The following is a 19733-nucleotide window of genomic DNA, read 5'->3' as shown; positions in this document are numbered from 1 at the left end:
GCGTTTCGGCAAACGCCTTCTTCAGGGTGTTACTGAACAAAGACACAATGTAGGCCTAATTATAGGCCTACCAGGTGTGTCCACAGTGAGGACCTGCAGTCTGCAGCCTACAGGCCCCTGGTGACATCCTACACATGTTGTCTACACATGAATGAAAGCATTCTGTTAAAAAATATTTTACCATGTTTTTTTTTATTATTATTATTAGAATTATAAAATATAAGCCTCTACCAAACGGTAGACATGTACGTTAATGTTAAAAGTGCAATGAATAGGGTAAAAAAAAAATAACCGATGGCTATAACAATGAAACTTCTCCAGTTGATTACTTACATGTAATACAAAGGTTTTCTGAAATTGTACGTTTAACTATGCATTATTATGCACAATTAATGCCTAATTGCAGTGACCACAACAAAAATTGCCCTTAGGTCGGCGAAGCCTCAGGTTTGGAAGCAGGAAGGTAACTCCTGACAAATGTATCTTTGATGGTCGGGCCTTCTAAAACTGATACCTGGGAGTTCTCTGAATACCTCCCGTAGAGAACTGTCACTTTCTCTGAAGAGCTTCTTTACTGTAGTGTGTGACAAAGTAAGGTTTCTGTGTGTGCTCTTGTTGTGGTTTGGGAGTGAGCAGATTTCTTCTGTCGAGTGACATGGCCTGATCGAGACACAACTTGCTAATTTCAGGGAATTAAGGTAGCTATTATATCCAGTCTAGAGCGGCTATAACTTCACGTCACACGCACGAACGAACGAACGCACGCGCACGCACGCACGCACGCACACACACACACACACACACACACTTTCAGAAGAGCAATTATTTTCTTTTTCCTTGATCAGCCTGAATCTTTAAAACAAAAGTTGTACAAAAGTAGGGTGACCATTAGGGGTGTAACGAGACATTTTAATAGCGATTCGATACATATCACGATACATTGGTTTAATTATTAAAAATCGATATAGTAACTATTTAGCAAAGAAATTAAATCTGTGTGAAAGGTGTGGATATTGCAGGTTTTTAAGGCAAACATGTATTATTATGGATATAAATAAGTAAACACAGTGATTATCTTCAATCATTGACCAACCTGCACTTTGACATGAACCCAGAGATTACACACATTTATCGATAGACCAGTGTAGCTATATGGAAAGGAAAAGTAATTAAAGCCCTCTTTTTCATTTTTTCTTCTTAAAAATGCTAAATACAATGCACAAGTAGGTAGTATTGATACAATCGATTCTTTGCACTGCCGATTCGATACGATACAAAATAAAAAAATACAATTCGATTTTAGTTGTTTTCATTTCGATATACTTCAATTTTTTAAGTTAAAAACGTTATTTCGATGCAGTTACTATATCGTTACACCCCTAGTGACCATACATCCTCTTTTACCCAGATTTCCACCCCAAAACCTCTGCTTGACTCGTTCAGATCAGATCAGGGCTTGCACTGCGCAGAGCCGAACAAAACGCACTCTAAACGCAATTGCCGTTTCACAGATGAAACTCTGTACTGTCTGCAAAGCTGGCACTTATGTGTCCATCACAATTAAAAGTTATTTAATTGCCGGGTAGAGTGTCCTCTTTTTGGGGATTCAGAATATGGTCACCCTATAAAAGTGCATGAGAATGTTGAGTAACTGTAAAGATACCGTAACTCTTGTAGTGTGAAAAGCAAACAAAATAGCATTGCTTTCCAGTCTCTAAAAACACGCAAAAAAGAAAGGAAAAAGCTGTCCACTTGCCCTATTTGTATATTCTGGGTGACCAGCCAAAATGTAGACATTGCAAGCTAATTCATTGTTCACTCCTCCGGCAGGTACTGTGGGAGGACAGACTGCGGCTGTACATATGAGATAACTGTCTGTCTGTTGGATGAGAACAAGAGAGTGCTGCAGAAGTTTCAGCCAGAAACCGTGACGCTGAACCCTGCCCGTGACCGCTCATGGAAGCAGGTACACAGCCAGTGATGGGGCAGATCTAAGCACACACATACATACAGTATACTGTAGAGCAGGGGTCTTCAACAGGGGGTCCGGGACCCCTAGGGGTTCCCCAGAGTTACTACAGGGGGTCCTCCAAATCTTTGAGTGATAGCAACTTTGTTTTCTCCTTTTTTATATTAACCACTTGAACCCTAGAGTCCATATTCTGAGAACTTTAGCCAAAAATAGCAGATCTACAAGCTCACAACGCCTCGCAGCGCGAGGCGTTGTGAGCTTGTAGATCGGCTATTTTTGGCAAAAAGCTTTGGTGTAGAGGGGGAAAAAGAGCAAACTAAGTACAGAGTGAAAGGCCAAGTTTATTAAGTATTGACGGTTCAAGTGTTTAAATATCTGAAAACACAAGTTGACATGAATCCAAAATACACTGATGATTGTGCTGTCAAACAATGAAACTTTATGGAATCTATGAACAGGTTGTGGGGGTCCCTGCTTCATCTCTCTCAAGGGGTCCTTGGCCTGAAAACGTTGAAGACCCCTGCTGTAGAGTCACCTTGTCGCTTTGCAATAAATGAACGTGCAGACCAGTTGAGTGCTCCATCATTTTATTTGGGTAGTCATTATTGAAGCGCCCAGGTAGTATGTTTTTTTTATATACTGTAGAACATGGGTATTCAACTGGCGGCCCGCGGGCCACATGCGGCCCGCAGTGACCTTCCATGTGGCCCTTGGAGCAATACAAATGTTTGGGGGGCCGTTAAGCTTGTGACATGGGTTACCTTGATGGTAATCTGACATGTTCTTTCTCTGACCTCCGTATAGGTGAGACACACGTTCAGAAGGTATGGCCGTGGGCTGCGATTCATCTCCTTTGAGCATGGAGGAAAGGACACCAAGTGCTGGCATGGGTGGTATGGGGTGCGAGTAACTGGAAGCTCTGTTACTATCGAGGCCTAAAAATAGGATGAGACATGGGGAAGTAACATGGCATCTCCCCGATTCTTGCTTCCTTACACTGGCTCCCTGTTCATTACAGGATTTAGTTTAAAATTGTAATGTTTGTTTTTAAGTCTTTGTTGGTCTACTGACCGGTCACTTCTTAAAGAGGTGGTGCTATAGCTTTTTCTGTTTTGTATGTGTCTATGGAGTAGACCCCCAGGTGTGGTTATAATGTGAAGATTTGTCTTATCTGTGTATTTTTGGTTACTTCCTGAAAGCTGAAAGACTTGGGCCTTAAAAGGCCCAGTCGAAAGACACAGATTAAATGACATCATAAACTCATCCCCTCCCCTTCTACCATTCACTCAACACTGTGGTGCTAACCTCAGCTGGGTCATCAGCCACCAGACAACCAGGCATACGTAATGAACTGGTGGGTGTGGCCACATAAAAACCCAATTTTAACACTTTCTGCACACTTTAAAAAATGTAATCTTCCTCCTAGTATAATAATAATACCTGATCATGTTTTAGGGGAGAAAAATCATGGCACTGCATATTTAAAGGAGTAGTTTAAAGGAGCTATAGTCAACTTTTTCATTGTAGGGCCGACACTTTGTTTACATCCTAGTCTATAGACTAGAATGTAAACAAAGTGTCAGTCTGACAATGGCCAAAAGGATTATTTTATCATTATTTTACGTTTTTTGTGTTAATTTTTTAATAGAAACACATATATGAAGCTTATCTTTTTATAAAATATTTTCGAAACATTATTTTTATTTTAGCATCCGTTTTTCAAGAAAAAGTTGACTATAGCTCCTTTAAGTTCAATGACATTTTTTGTATTAATCACATTCCTAAGACAATAATTTGATTACAATAAATGTACCCCATTGATTCCCGGATGGGGACCCAAATGAGCTTCCACCCCACATTAGAGCGTCTCAAACTCTGCCTGTGTTTAAATCACGTTTGAAAACTCACTTGCACTCCTTGGCGTTCAAAAATTCTGAGTTGTTTCCACTAGGCAATGTGTCTATATGTTGTCTTGTTTATTGATTTTCTCTTGGTATTTTATTATATTTTTGTTGCTTAGTGTACAGCACTTTGGTTCAACGCTGTTGTATTAATTTTAACCCTCTAAGGCCCACGGTTGTAATATTACAACGTTTGTATTTTATCCAAAAAAAGGTTTAAATCATTTTATTTTAGCTCCCCCTACCACCTAAACACCACCATTGGATTCTATTGTTTAGTATTACAATGCCATTGGCCAAAATATTTGCATATAAATACCCCCCACAGGGGCTGACATTCACACCCGCCACACCCGCTGAAATTCCAGAGTTTTGACGAACAACATCTCACTTTTTCATGGAAGCTATACCTCACAAAAACATAAGTAAAATGCCTGTACTATTTTTTTTGGTGATCATTAGAATGTCTAGAACATGTACATATGTTATTATTGTGAAAAATATCCCCCATATGTAAATTAGAGCATGATTTATGATTTTTGATTTATGGCTATAAAATCTTACAAAAACATTTTTTTGAAAAAAACATTACATTTTCCTCTTAATAGGACTCCTACAACACCATCTGATTTTTTTCAATTTTTTATTTCAAGTATTTCTTAATGCGGGCCTTAGAGGGTTAAATGTCTATGAATAATGTGGATTGGATTGGATTGGATTGAAGGATGTGTTTATGTTTTTGTATGGTGAGGGAGCAGAGTTGCTGGAGTGTCAGCTGTATAACAAACAGAGGAGTTTAGTTGCAGTGTGTCCCTTACACACTGGGGGAGGGATGAAGCTGTAGAAATAATAGAATGATGGAAAAGGCAGAGAATATGTGTTTTTTGAAGCGGTGAAAGCCTTCACATGACAATCCGGCCCTCCAGATAAAATCATTCATTCATTCAGAAAAGCTCTAGAACACATAGAATAAAAGTTCACCACTTCACTTCGAACCGAATGTATATACAGAGTTCTGTCCCGTGCCTGTCCCATGCCTGTCCAGTCCAAAATGAAAAATTGAACATTAGTCAAGCTTCACATGACAATTTGGCTCTCCAGATCATTTTATACTCTGATTCACCGCTTCACTTCGAACCGAGGTTTGATTTTTATATCAAAAGGCTAGTTTCTTTTTAGTTTTTTCTTTTTTTTTTTTTTTACTTTACTTTTTTAATTAACTAGATTATATGTGTATACTGTATAGTAACAGCCACATATATACGGGTGTAGAAATGAACTTTGGAAACAATTGCAGGCATTAAAGGATGATTTAATTTAAATATAGTGCAAGAACAGTGAAATATAACCAATTTAACCAAATTATGAATTGGCAAATTACCAATATTTGTACAGTTATATTGGTCTCAATTGGACTTCACAGACTGAAGTAGGGGTCACGTGAAATCAACCATTTTCATGTTCTGAGCAACTTTCTTTCACTCATTTTCTGTGCAGCCATGATTCTTGTCATTCGTGTTGGGGCTCTACGTCCTGCATAGCACCTTTTTTCAGAAATGTATCCATGTTGAGTCATTCACAAACACTTAGGAAGAATCATGGCTGCATGGAGTTTCTTGACAGAAGTACTTCAAGTAATGATGGACCAGTAAAGCAATAACAACATGTTTTTTTTTTTTTTTTTTTTTTGTGTGAAAGTGATACAGTATAGGGGAGAACGGGGTAAGATGGACCTGTGGGTAAGATGAACCAAACCCTTTATCTTTAAAACTATACACATGAGTTGTCATTTGACCTTAAAATCTCGCACAAAGTCTTACATCAATTTATTAAGAGATAAACAGAACACAATTCATTGAGAGAATATTTTGCCATTTTTGACAATTGTTAACAATTACTATTACGATAAAAGATATATATTTTGGGCCTGAACTATAAATATACATATAGGCCTATATAAAAAAAACATTAACTTTTATTCCTTGATATAGATACCGTATATCTCAGTTAAGCTTTGTTGATTGGAAAATCCATTCTTTGGAGTGCCTTTCATCTTAGGCTCTCATCTACATTCATATTTTTTTTGCTCTTTACGTTTCTTCTCTGCATTGTGTAAACAAATTCTATGTTTCTTATCCGCTATTGCTCTCTCTGCTTCTCTGAACATCTCAAAGGTGTAGTGGCTTCCTCTATTCATCGATATCATGCGATGATTTTCTCCAGCAGCTCAGTGACTTGAGAGTCATTCTTGGTTTTGTTATTGAAAACATGATAAATTTGTTTAGCGCTGGAGCCTGGATCATTCAGAAATGAAACTGTTCATTCTGGTCACCATGAGTGAGGAGAATCATGGAGTATTTATTTCACATTTCACCAAATACTTCCTGAATCATGTTCACAGTTTTCTGCTCCTCTTCTGTGAATTTCAATCACAATCAGGAACACATGGGGCCCTGGAGCAACGCAACCAATACTCTGTTTGATCTCTGTAATGGTTTTATCTTCACTAAATGCAGTGAGCTATATGCTACCTAGACACAACTTGAATGAATTTGTGTTATCTTTATATTTACCAGGTTATTTCATCAGTTTACTGTATTATCTCTTTTTCAAGAGAGATCTAAAACATATTACATGACTCATTACCCCATTACTCTGAGTGATTTCCAATGTGCTAAACAACGGGGCAAGAGGTTAAATAAATGGAGAGTAAGGAACATGTAATTCCCCTCCATCAGGCGCCCCGGCTGACCAGGGTGAGGCATTATTGAGACCAGGATTACATGCATGTTTTTGTGAGGGTATCAACCCTAGGAGACACGGGGAGAACATGAAAACTCCACACAGAGGTTACTTAGCATCTGTGGACAAGCAAACAACTTCATATTTACTGTTGCATGTTATTCTACTCTTCTTGACATTGACACCTCTTAAAAAGTGATAGTCTTTAGTCATGCCATTACAATGTGGATGCATTTTATGCAAGAAATAAGATGTGGAGTTCATTGTTACTTGTTGTTTATACACAGATGTGGTCCTCAATTAAAGACTTTATAAGTCGTAGGATGACTAGATAATAAAAAATAAAAATAAAAAACTTCAAATGCTGCTTTGTGGACCTACCAAAGTGGCTTACGCACCATGTCTACTCATGTACTGTACTGATGGATTAACTATTTACATGTAGATGTCTTAGATTGTTGCCTATCTCTCTCTCTCTCTCTGTCCTCCATTCAACTAACACATGTCACCCACTTTGTTACACAATAAAGTTGATTCTGAAATCCATCAAGATCATTTTAAACATGTTGTGAATGTAAGCTGAATCACAATAACTTCTAGTATCATAGATATTTAAGTATTATTTGGTAGGTGACGTTGAACTCAAGGAAGGTCAAATTAGGCTTCTCTTGATGCTTATTAATGTAATACAGTGGTGTTTGGCTGCCACCTTGTGGCTTTAACGTGCAATTACAGTTGTGGTGTTACATGTTGGTGAGTTAAAGGGCCACTTCACCTCTGGGACAACCCAATCTTATTTTATTGTCTTTTGGGACACGATCAACACAATCCTGAGTTATTTTTTGTGTTCAATCTGTGTTTTTAGATATTTTAGTATTTCAGCATGCTACAACTGGTCATATGACGCTTTGTAGCATGATATTGCATCATCTAATGCATCATATGATGCAAAATGCATCATATGACCAGTTGTAGCATGCTGAAATACTAATATACCTAAAAACACAGGTTGAACTCAAAAAAGTACTCTGGATTTTGTTGATCGTGTCCCAAACAACAATAAAATAAGATCTGGTTGTCCCAGAGGTGAGGTGGTCCTTTAATAAGTGAGTGTGCACATGCATATTTGTAATGAGATTAGAGCTTTTATGAACTATTATAAAACAGTTCATCAGCATTGACAGTTGTAGTGCAGACTGGTTGACTTTTAAAGAACAGGAATGATCAACCAGCATGATGTCACACATAACACTACAAGTCAAGCTGTAGGAATGAAAGCAGTCCACTAGGGCAGGGGTTCTCAACCTGTGGGTCGAGACCCCCAGGGGGGGTCCCTAAATTATTCTGGGGGGTCCCCAGATGATTAGCTTAATGTGCAACATTGCTTTCTCACTCTACAGTAAACAAACGAACATAAAGTATATGTCTATTGAGATTATCTGCACATTTCAAAAGTGACAATTTAAGGACTTTTTAATACCTCTAAAATGACAAATTAAACATTGGCCAAATTGTCAAATATTAGAGGTAGAAAATAGTGAAAATAGCAGATCTACATGCTCACAACGCCTCGCAACGCGAGGCGTTGTGAGCATGCAGATCTGCTATTTTCACAATAGAATCGTGTTATACAAAATGTAATCAACTCTTAGTGCGCATCAGCGTGGGGGTTAAAATATGATTATTTGGGGGGTCGTGGCCTGAAAAGGTTGAGAACCACTGCACTAGGGGGCGACATCACACCTGAGAAAACAAACAGAATGCAGCTTCTATTGTAGATCAATAGCTTCAAAACAACTGTTGGTACAACTCTGCATGTAAACACACTGACTTAAAAAAAAATAACACAAATAATAATAAGCAAATTAACATTTACCTGTTAACATACCACTGTTCATTTAAACGTATGGGTTACGGTGTCAATTCACTGAACCTCATTTGTGTTTACAACCAGCAGTTTCAGTTGTTAATCCTAATGAATCAATGACAAATGTAATATCCTTCTAGTATTTCAGCTTTTGTTTAATGTTGGACCAAGTTAAGTTTGTCAAATCTGTATATTCAAATGTTGGATCAATCACATCACTAGACTCTATCTCCACTCTAAAACTATAGAAGAGATAGCATTATATTCACAACATTAAGCTATATGTCCACTCAGGACAGGGATTACATGAAGGCCATGGCTACTCATTGTGGCCTCATGCCCTTAAACAGTGATCTGTTCTGAGGCCAAAGTGTCCTTCATTCTCCACCCACACTGCCCCATGTCCCAAATGTTTTCACAGTTTTTTTCTCCTCTGCATATTTCCTGACATGTACAGTATGGTCTTTACACACCAGTTTCTTCCATTCTGATTGTGAATTCTTAAATCCTCTTACTCCCATCTCCTCTATTACCCTTCCTCTTCAAATCAGAGTCCAGTAACAGATCAATCAAAGCTGAGTGTGTATAAACCTTTGACTGAGGAGTTTGTACAATTGTAAAACAAGCAGGGTTATCGTGTATTTAATTCACAATTAGCTATAGCATGTGTTACATTTTCTCACATTTTCCCTTAAAGCTGCACTATGTACACACTTTCCTCTTCTACCCTGGAGTCAAACCTTGTTTCCTGTGAAAGAGCTGAATGTTTTTACCATTGAGCTAATAGAGCCATTCTGCTTGCTGAGGGGATACATTTAATCTTAACCCTCAGGTCAAATTCATGTCAGACATGACCTTTGACACCAAATGTCTGAATAAAAGAGCATGACATTCCATGCATGCCTCCACTATAAAACCGTCTCCCTGTCACCGTTAGAAAATATACCATTGTTTTACCATTTATCCACTGTAAAATGCATAGCATTTGTTGTGCTTGTCAGCAAATATATTTAGCTGTAACTGTATTTTTACTACAAGGAAATGTTGCATTCTTAACAGAAAGTTTTTGGCATAATAAAGGCTGTCCCCTTTTTGAACTTGAAGTGCCCGGATCTCCCATTTCTTTATCTGATGTCTTATCCCGTTTGATTCACTATGTTTACTATGTTTTATGTCTCCGGGTGATAACCCGGTTGACTCTCCATGCTTAAGATAATATTTGACTGTTTACCAGGAGTCAAATTCATCCTCCAGAGATATGATATTACAAAGTATCCATCGCCATTTTAGATTGAAATTTTATTGCATACAATTTAGTTTAGGTGAATGTCCATTGAATACATAGTGAGAATACATGTAATACAGTAAAATTAAGAATCAAAACAAATATAACACAGTAAAAATAGTCATAATGTCAACTGTTTGTGTGACAATTGAAAAGTTTGTTTTGTTAAGAAGAAAGAAGAATCCAAAGATAAAAACATAACTATAATCCTAACCATATTTTCAGAACCTTTACAGAAACCTTCCAAAAAATAACAAACAAGAAAAAAATGCCGATACATGCAGAAAACTGTACATAGGATTAACGGAGGAATCTATCAAATATCACATCTAAATTTGTAAACAAATTGATTATAATTATTATAATTTCATCCAGTGGAGCCAGAGATTAGCTGGTCACTGAAGCACACACAGCGACTTTCTCTCTCTCTCTGAGTCTCTGCCACAGAATGTAAAAAAGAAATGGACAGAGCCACGCGATTGATTTCTACAGATCGTAAATGAAGCTTATCTTTCAGCAAGTGCAAATCTGCCATGTTTCTATATCCTGTCCAGAGAATGGTACTGGAAATGAATCAAATGAATGCTATTGGCTGCAAGGACAGGTTTATCACTCTGTATAGCCAATACAGAGCCTAGAAACATAGCCTACGTTATCATACATTTTAAAATTAATGTGACCATGATTTAGGCCTTCTAAACGCATATCATGATGATTAAAAAAATAAATTAAAAAAAGCATTTACATAGTGACTAAAAACAAAGTGTTAATGAAACGGTTTACTAAGATAAAAATAAAATAAAAAATCTAATGTAAAGTTCGTCAAATCCTCACAGATTTAGGGAGGATTCACACTGCGGTCTTGGATGTGTACTCGAGACTACTTGGCAGATGTTTTCATAGTGTGAAGGCTGCTTTCTGCTCCCCGAAATAACTGTACCCGAGACATGCACCTCCAAAGCTAGTCTGGAGTCCACATGATGTGTCCTTGAGAACGGTGCGCTGCAATGTAAGAAGCTACTCCATAAACCAAGAAGTATCCAAAGAAGGAGAAGTCGCTGGAAGTCACGCCCACACCACGGTCCATGCGCCATGACACTTTGGGTGGCGGAAGTTGCAACGGAAGCTCGATGAATAACATTGCGTCTATGAGCTTCGGCTGGGACAGCTCATGAACAAAAAATAATTCTGAACGATAGAGACCTTTGTTGTATAGTCGCTCCAGGAATATAAAAGAAGACATATCACAGGTATTTTTACAATCACTTGATTTTCGATGTGCACGGTACATAATGTTATTGAGGCAGCTAAACAGCGGCGGCGGCCGTTTCTGTCTCGGAGCTATCGCGAGATTTGGATTCCAGATGGAATGGTGGAGAGTCTCGCGATACTATCTCGTTCAGAAACGTAAATTGTGCTCTTTAGATGCCTCTATAATGTTATACAGTGTACTCACCGAAAAGCAACACAGCACAAAACAATGTGTGACATGTTTTCTTTTATATTCCTGAGCTGAGTGTTTTATAAAGGTCTCTATCGTCTCTATCTCTATCGAGCTGTCCCAGCCAAAGCTCATAGGCGCAATGTTATTCACCGAACCTCCGTGCCTCCAAGTGTCATGGTGGATGGCCATGGAGCCTAAAATGACGTCAGTGTCCCTTCCTTCTTTGATCTTCCTTGCCATAAACAAGGAAGTGGCGACGCTTCTGCTAGGATGAAAATAACAAGGATTGGTCCGTGACGTCATTAATAAGATACCAAGGATGCACCAGTGACGTTATACAATGATTAGAGACGACGTTACATTGTGATGTTTCACAAGACAGTCAGCACACACTTTGGTTGTGTATTGTTGTCCTGTTATTGTTAACTCAAGATAACGTCAGGAACACAGTAAAACTTTAATATTCGCTCTAAATTCTCTTCTTCTGTGACATGACGTTTTATATCTCCCAAAGCCCCATAGTCAACAGCGCCCCCGGGAGGCACGCAAATACAATTACAGTTGAATGAAGTGCACTGTAGGGAGTCCAGGCACAGAGGAATTTTGGCCAATGTGAATGCTGGTCAGCGGGAACCAGGCAACTGTTTTCGGGAACAGTTCGAATCAATCGAACTTCAGTGTGAATCCTCCCTCACATTGAGCTGAAGGTTTTTTTGTACAACTAGTAGAAGGTGAAATAGCGACATCTGCTTGGCCGTTAATCAGAACAGCAGCTTCAACAAGAACCCGGAAGCGGCTTCATTTCCAGCGAACGGAACGTGTTACTTTGTCGCTGCGAGTCTCATTTCTGAGGTAAGACTTTGGGAGTGTCGGAGTTCTCAAGTAAGACTGTTGCATTGTAAAACAACGCTTTTGAGTGCTGCAGGTACGCTGTAGGAGTGCGGCTGCCACCCCCCTTTGACAACTCCCAGACCCCGGACAACTGGTTGGGAACCCCTGTGCTACTTGACAGATTCTGATTTCAGTGGTTTCAGCATCACCAACCTTTTCATAATTCAAATATGGGTAGAGTTCCTCAGTGAAACGTGGGCCTTCATGAGTGCAGATGGGAGTCCTGTCATCTTCAGTGTCATAGAAGGACACCTTCCCCTCATCATAGTCCAGCTGGACTCTGATCCTCTGAGGATTTCTCTGTAGTGAGAATTTTCCTACACCGTTAGAGTACTCCTTGCTTCTGTGTCGACGTAAACACCATATTCCATTATATGGTGCGGGAGGACGCTCTCCCTTCCTGTCGATAGACTTTCTAACATAACCTATATCCCATCGAGGATGGTCCCCAACTTCCACCTCCCAGGTGTGTGTTCCTGAACTGAAACCCTCTGAACCCAGAACACTGGGATACATAGTGAACCTCTCTGGGTTGTCAGGAAGCTGCTGTATTTTCTCTGTATGTTTCACACTGGTCAGGTCTTCAGACAGACAGAGATAGCCGTTTGCTGTGTTTGGGTCCAGAATTACAGGACAGAACGTGACCTTCTGCTTGATCTCCTCACAGACTCTGTAGGCCAGGTTTCCCAGGTGTTTATCCACATCTATCAACACTCCTGAGACCAGCTGTGGTTTTGATAGTGTATACTTGTCTCTGATAAAGGAAACATTTGGTTTCTGCAGCTCTTGTTCTATATCAGAGATTTGGTCTGAGAGAGAGGAGATCTGCTCCTGAATGTTCTTCATCTCTCTGGTGACAACCTCTGCTTTCTGCTTCTCTTCCTCCTTCAGAGCTGAAACTCTTTTCTCTTCTTCCTCTCTCAGAAACTGGTGAAGCTTTTCAATCTCTGCTCTGATCTGATTCTCTGTGGTCTCCACCTGCTCCTTGTTGTGTTGAAAACAATCATTGTATGTCTGGTCAAACTCTGTACATTTGTTGTCACTCCTCTCAGAATAATGAAGCAAGTTGTTCGATGTACAGATGTTTATTTTCAAAACACCGTCAAACTGGTGAACACATAAACAAAGAATCAGGACATATACACAAACACCAAAATGACAATAAACGTAACAGAAAAGGAGAATACACTGAAATCAAATGTACCTCTCTGGCTGCATAGGCATGAAAGGAATGAAGGGGGGGGGTGGGGAATCCAAGTCCCAAAACAACTAGACAACTGAAACAATAAACACAAAACGCATCAGTGAAACTCATAACAAAAAGAAACAAAGAACTTAAATATTGACAACCAAAGTATAAACATAACGTTAAAGTAACACAAACCTTGCCAACCGGCTACAGACACCCAACAGGTTCATGCCTCCTCTCACACAGGCGGCATGACTAGACTGTGGAAGCTAACAGTGCCTGAACTGGCGTCTTCCATATAAGGTGGCCGGAAGTGGCCGGAAGTGACGTGACCACAATGTCCGGTAGGTAAGAAATAAAATACAAAGTAGAAATAACCAAATAATATCGCGGCAGCCAAACTCCCACCAAATCAAGTTGACCAACCTTGATTTCTTAAATGATAAACAACAACAACAAAAAACAAAAATCAGTTTGACCGTGACAAGATTATGCTTCCAACAGTACAACAATTTTTTGCACTGGTCTATCGAGATAGACTGCTTTACTTTGTCTTTTCCCTTGGTCATCTAGAGTTGAGTCACTTATTAACAGTTTAACCTTCCTGACCCTCCCATCAGGGCTAGGATAAACTTCCACAACTCTTGCGATCTTCCAGCGATTTCTTGTAGTGTTCTCCTCTTGCAAAATGACAATGTCATTGACTTCAGTGTTCCTTTTGTCCTTTTGCCAGACTTGCCTCTGTTGTAAGTTAAGAAGATATTCCCTTTTCCACCTCATCCAGAATTCATTTGCTAGAAACTGCACCTGACGCCATCGTTTGCGTAAGTACACATCTTGACTGACAAACTGTCCAGGTGGGGGCATGATAATGCTGGATTTCATGGTAAGTATATGGTTAGGTGTGAGGGGTTCCAAACTGGTAGGGTCATTCAAATGCTCTGTAGTGAGGGGTCTGCTGTTAACAATGGCCATTACTTCATACAAGAAGGTCCTCAATGAGGTACCGTCGAGTCGCTTGGATGATTGATCAAGAATGGCAGTTAAGACATTGCGGACTGTTCGAATTTGTCTTTCCCAGACTCCGCCCATGTGACTGGAAGAAGGAAAATTCATTAGGAACTCACATCCATATTCCTTTAATTGTTCCTCATTAAGGTCTTTCATCGCCTCCATGAATTCCCTTTTTGCACCGACAAAATTCGTGCCTTGATCACACCTTAATTGCCTCACATTACCACGTATGGCAATAAGCGTTCGTAAAGCATTAATGAACGCGTCGGTCGTGAGGTCGTCGAGCATTTCTATATGAATGGCTCTGCAACATAAACAGGTGAAAAGCAGGCCATACTTTTTCAGCTCCTTTCTAGCTTCTTTGACATAAAAGGGACCAAAACAATCAATTCCACAATAAGTGAAAGGTGGGGTCGTTTCCATTCTTTCCACTGGCAAGTCTGCCATTTTTGGATCTTGGGTGGACCTCCTGTACCTTCTGCATTTTGTACACTTGTAAATGTGAGAGGCCACTGCATTGCTGCATCCTGTAATCCAAATCCCATTAGATCTTAATTCATTCACAGTGATTCCTCTTCCTTGATGATGTACCTTCTCATGATAATGCTTAATGAGTAATAAAGATATATGACTTGCTTTAGGTAGAATGACTGGGTGCTTAACATGAGGGTGTAGGCATGACCTCTTCAATCGTCCTCCCACCCTTAGAACACCGTGATCATCAACAAATGGATCCAAAGTGTATAACTTGTTAGTTTTATCCTTCGCCTTAATGGCTTTGCGAAGCTTGATACTTTCAATTTCACTTGCGAATGCATCCTTTTGTGCCAACTTAATAATGAACAGTTCTGCTTCTTTGCGTTGCTCAATACTTGTAGTTTCACCTTGAAGTGAAAGTCCCTTTACCTTTTGAGCACGGCGCTTTAAACAAGCAATGGCTTTGACAGCTCTTTCCCAATCTGAAAACCCTTTGAGACGGTCCAACATCGTCCTTACTTCCTTTGCTTGTACGTTGTACACTTGAGCCTTGCGAAGTTCTGGATCCTCAGGGACCATTTCCACCATGGTTTCTTCTTGTGGCAGCTCTCTTTCCCATAGAAAGTCTGGGCCCGTAAACCAATTTGAAGTTATAAGTTGATCTGCTGTTAAGCCTCTTGATGCATGATCTGCTGGATTAGATTCTGACTGAACGAAGTGCCACTGCTTCGGATCAGTTAAAGACTGGATTTTTTGTACTCTGTTGGCAACAAACACATGGAATCTTCGAGCATCGTTATTTAGATATCCCAGGACCACTTTGGAGTCAGTCCAAAAGTACTCCTTAAGGTTGTCCAACTCAAGCTCATTTCTGAGCATGACACCGATCCTTGCAGAAACAACTGCGGCAGATAACTCCAGCCTAGGTATGGTAGTTATCTTAGTTGGAGCAACACGTGATTTTCCCATAACTAGAGAACAATAGACGTCTCCATTGACATTAATGGCTCTGAGGTAAGTGCACTCCCCATAACCAATTACACTAGCGTCTGAGAAATGATGCAGCTCGTACTGCTGGACCGCGAAATCTGCCGGAATAAAGCATCGCTTGATCTTTATTGTGGACAGTGTCTTAAGATCCTTAAGCCATGACTCCCATTGGCTTCTGAGGGTTTCTGGGAGTGGATCGTCCCAGTCAAGTTTCTCTCTGCACATCTGCTGTAAGATCAGTTTGCCCATGAGGATGAAAGGTGACAAGAAACCCAATGGATCAAAAATAGAAGCCACAGTAGAAAGTATACCTCTTCTGGTTAGTGGGCATGCTTGAATAGTGACTTTAAATTGAAAGACATCTGAGGATAGGCACCACTGAACTCCAAGAGCTCTCTCCATTAGTGGTTCTCCCAAATCCATATCCAAATTTTTGACACTTTCAGCACATTCTTCCTTAGGTATTGCTCTTAACACATTTGTGCTATTTGAAATGAACTTATGTAGTCTTAGTTGACCTGTGCCACAGAGATCTCTTGCTGACTGAATGATGTGTATGGCTTCTGCTTCAGTTGAGACACTCAACAACCCATCATCAACATAGAAGTTTCTCTGTATGAACTTGACAGTGGCTTCGTCAAATCTTCCCTGACCTTCAGAGGCAAGATGTTTGAGCCCAAAGTTGGCACAACCAGGTGAAGAAGCTGCCCCAAAAAGATGTACAGTCATACGAAAGACAGATGGTGGAGACTTGAGATTGCCTTTCTCCCACCATAAGAACCTTAAATAATCTTGGTCTCTTGGGTTTACGTGGAATTGGTGAAACATTTTCTCTACATCACACATGATGGCTATGGGGCCTTTGCGAAATCTGCAAAGGACTCCCACCAAGGAATTAGTGAGCTCTGGGCCAGTAAGGAGGTGGTCGTTCAAGGATACATCACGAAACTTTGCGGAGCAGTCAAAGACCACACGTATTTTCCCAGGTTTCTTTGGGTGATAAACACCATGATGAGGAATATACCAAGCAGGTAGACCGTCAATCTGTTCTTCTGGGACTTTCTCGGCATCTCCACGAGATATGATGTCTTCCATAAAGTTCACATAGTCCTCATAGTATTTCTGGTTTCTGTTAAATTTCCGTTCCAAGGAAGAAAGACGTTGCACTGCACAGATTTTATTATTTGGTAGGTTTGGACGCTCCTTTTTAAAGGGCAAGGGCATTTCATAATGGCCATCTGACTTATGTTTGATTCCATCTTTCAACTTTGTTAAGAACAGCAAATCTTCCTGAGAGACCATTGCTTCTTCTCCACTACGGTCATTGAAATCAGACTCCAAACCCTTGATTACATCATCTGGCACAATCATTTCTTTGATTTGACTTTTGCAGACATAGTGGACTTCACCTTTAAAGTCAGCTGTTGGGTTTATGTCAGGGGTCACTTGTTTTACCATGATACGATGACTCATCCCTATGGCATCTCCGTAAAACTCACATGGTTTCCCATAACCGATGACGCTCCAGCCCAGATCGGTCCTTTGAGCAAACGGCTGCTTTCCTTCACCGAATACCACCTCTCTGGGCATGAGGGCCAGTGGGCAATTGTAGCCAATCAGAAGTGCGACTTCACATTCCTGATACGGTGCAATATGATCTGACAGATGTTGTAAATGAGGCCATGACTTGACTGTTTCAGGGGTAGGAATATGAGACCTCATTGCAGGAATGAATTCACGTGTGTACAATGTTGGCACTGTGACCTTTGTATCGGAAAAGAAACCCCTTACTTGGAGACCACCTGTGAGCTTTTTGCATGATACGAGTGCACCCTTAGAAGACATAGTCGACAGCTTGATTCTGACAGGTTCAGCGGGGACATTCAAAATGTCTGCTACATCTTCAAGAATAAAGGAAGAGTCACTCATGGTGTCAAGCATCGCATATACAAGAACCTCTTTATCAGTATGGTCTGAGGAAGAAACATACACAGGTACTATAGAAGATGTTTGAATGCTTGTTTCCTCTTGCCCAATACTGTGAGATATCATAGCATTTGATTGACTTGACGTTGCCCGGCCTTTATCCTTATTGAAACTTGATTCCATTTTGGGTTGTAGATTTGAGCGTGCATCGTCATGTAGACAGGTAGGGTGGCGCTTCTTGCAAATGTCACATGCTGATCTATTTCTGCAACCTTTTGACTGGTGCCCAGGTGTTAAACAGCCAAAACAGAGTTTCTCATGTTGCACATACTGTACTCTGTCTACAAGTGGCTTAGCTGTGAAGTGATAACAGTTGTGTAATCCATGTCCTGTTTTATTACAAAGGTAGCAGCTAGGTGGCCTTTCAGTGCTAGTAGAAAATGTTTTTGCATTTGTTGTTGGCCCTTTGTAGGTGACCGTAGTTTGATTCTTGGGTTTATTGCGATCATCCGTCTCACTTTGTCGCAGAGCACTGTATGATGTGATGGGATTGCAAGCGATGTTAGATTCCAATTTGAGATATGTGACAAAATAGCTGAAGTTTGGAAAACGTCCACTTTGCAGTTGGAAAGTAGTTGCTGCACGATTCCATCCATTTACCAACCAGTCAGGCAGTTTCATTGCAAGCCTTTGATTTTCCATTGCGTCATTCAAAATGTTTAAGTGAGCATTGTGTGAGATTGCTGATTCGCAGCTCCTCAGGAAATCAACATATTTGCGCAATTCCACACCATCCCTTATTTTTGGCCAGCTTTGTAATTTGTCCCGATAGGCCTTTGCAATGATAAAGGGATCCCCATACCTCTCCTCCAGTAGGTCCCATGCAGCTTGGTAAGACTCATTGGTTTCCATTAAAGAATAACCTTCAATTGCCTCCTTGGCAGCTCCTCCAATATACCTTTGTAAGAAAAAGATTTTCTCTGCTGTTGGTACATTTTTTCGTTCAATTAAGGTTTGAAAGGAGCTCTTCCATATGTTGTACTTTAATGGGTCACCAGTGAAAGTAGCAGGCTCAGGTATGGGTAGTCTATTAGATGTAATTGCTTCAGCTAGCACTTTAACCAGGTCGGATACATTGACACCCTCTTGTGGTGGTAGTGAGTACTGCTGTCTTGTATTGCCAGGGGTGGAATTGGCTTGAGGAACCTTTAAATTAGCTTTAGCAGCGTTTAGCTTTTTGAGTTGCTCCAGGCGCTCCACCTCCATTTTGATCCTTTCCATTTCCTTTACATGTATGAGGTTCTCAGCCTCCATGTGATTCAACCTCTGTTGTTGCTGCTCCTGTTCAGCCATAATTTTTAAAAAGTTCTGGGTGGCTTGGTTCTCTGCAGCCTTGTCCTTTAGCTCCTCTTGTTGGGTTTGCTCCTCTTGATAATGTGTTGCTGGTAAGGATGGAGTTGTAGCAGTGGTGGTGTCAAACACAGTGCTTACTTCTGCCCATTCGATATCTTCTCCAGTCACTTGATTGCTCTTGTCAATTCTGCGACGCAGGTCATTTGTTGGTGCGTCAATTGTTCGATATTCGTTATAAATGCCATTTAATTCTTCCTGGTATTTCTGAACCGCATTGATTTCTTGTTGTAATATTTCAGAAGGAGCCTGGTTGATTACGGCCTTTTTAATTCTCTTTGCTTGAATTTTCCAATGATCATAAGCACCATCAAAAATGTAAAGCAATCCCTTTAACCTTTCGGTTTGCAACCCCTTTCCTTTTTCAGTCAAAGTGCGACCTCTTTGTCCTCTACGAGGTTCCAAGTTTTGTTTCTCAATGACAGTTCCTGCATCTTTAACAGATTTTATAGACTCTGGTGGCACTGATTCCTTTGTTTTAGGTTCGGATTGGGCATTTGGCAAACCAGGTGTTGTTTCCTTTGGCTGTGGGGGCCCTTCTAATGTCTTTACTTGAGACATTTTGTTTGTGACCCACGCACTTTACCATAAATATAAACAATACACTTAAACCATAAAATGTACC

At 40.2% G+C, this 19733-nt stretch overlaps 1 protein-coding gene across 1 annotated transcript; it reads right to left on the bottom strand.

Annotated features, from left to right (window-relative positions):
• Positions 1-4687: 4687 nt before the first annotated feature.
• LOC308281579 (nuclear factor 7, ovary-like) lies at positions 4688-19051 on the bottom strand (the record flags this gene model as incomplete). The annotated part of the gene is made up of 3 exons (XM_080721805.1): positions 4688-4711; positions 12256-13209; positions 18989-19051. The coding sequence occupies 3 exons, from the start codon at positions 19049-19051 to the stop codon at positions 4688-4690; spliced, it is 1041 nt and encodes a 346-aa protein (XP_080577931.1).
• Positions 19052-19733: the final 682 nt, after the last annotated feature.

Source organism: Nannobrachium achirus (assembly GCF_963921795.1).
Source record: "Nannobrachium achirus genome assembly, chromosome: 3".
In the NCBI taxonomy this organism is placed as follows: Eukaryota; Metazoa; Chordata; class Actinopteri; order Myctophiformes; family Myctophidae; genus Nannobrachium; species Nannobrachium achirus.
The sequence above is the reverse complement of the archived record's forward strand: the minus strand, read 5'-3'. Positions and strand labels throughout refer to the sequence as shown.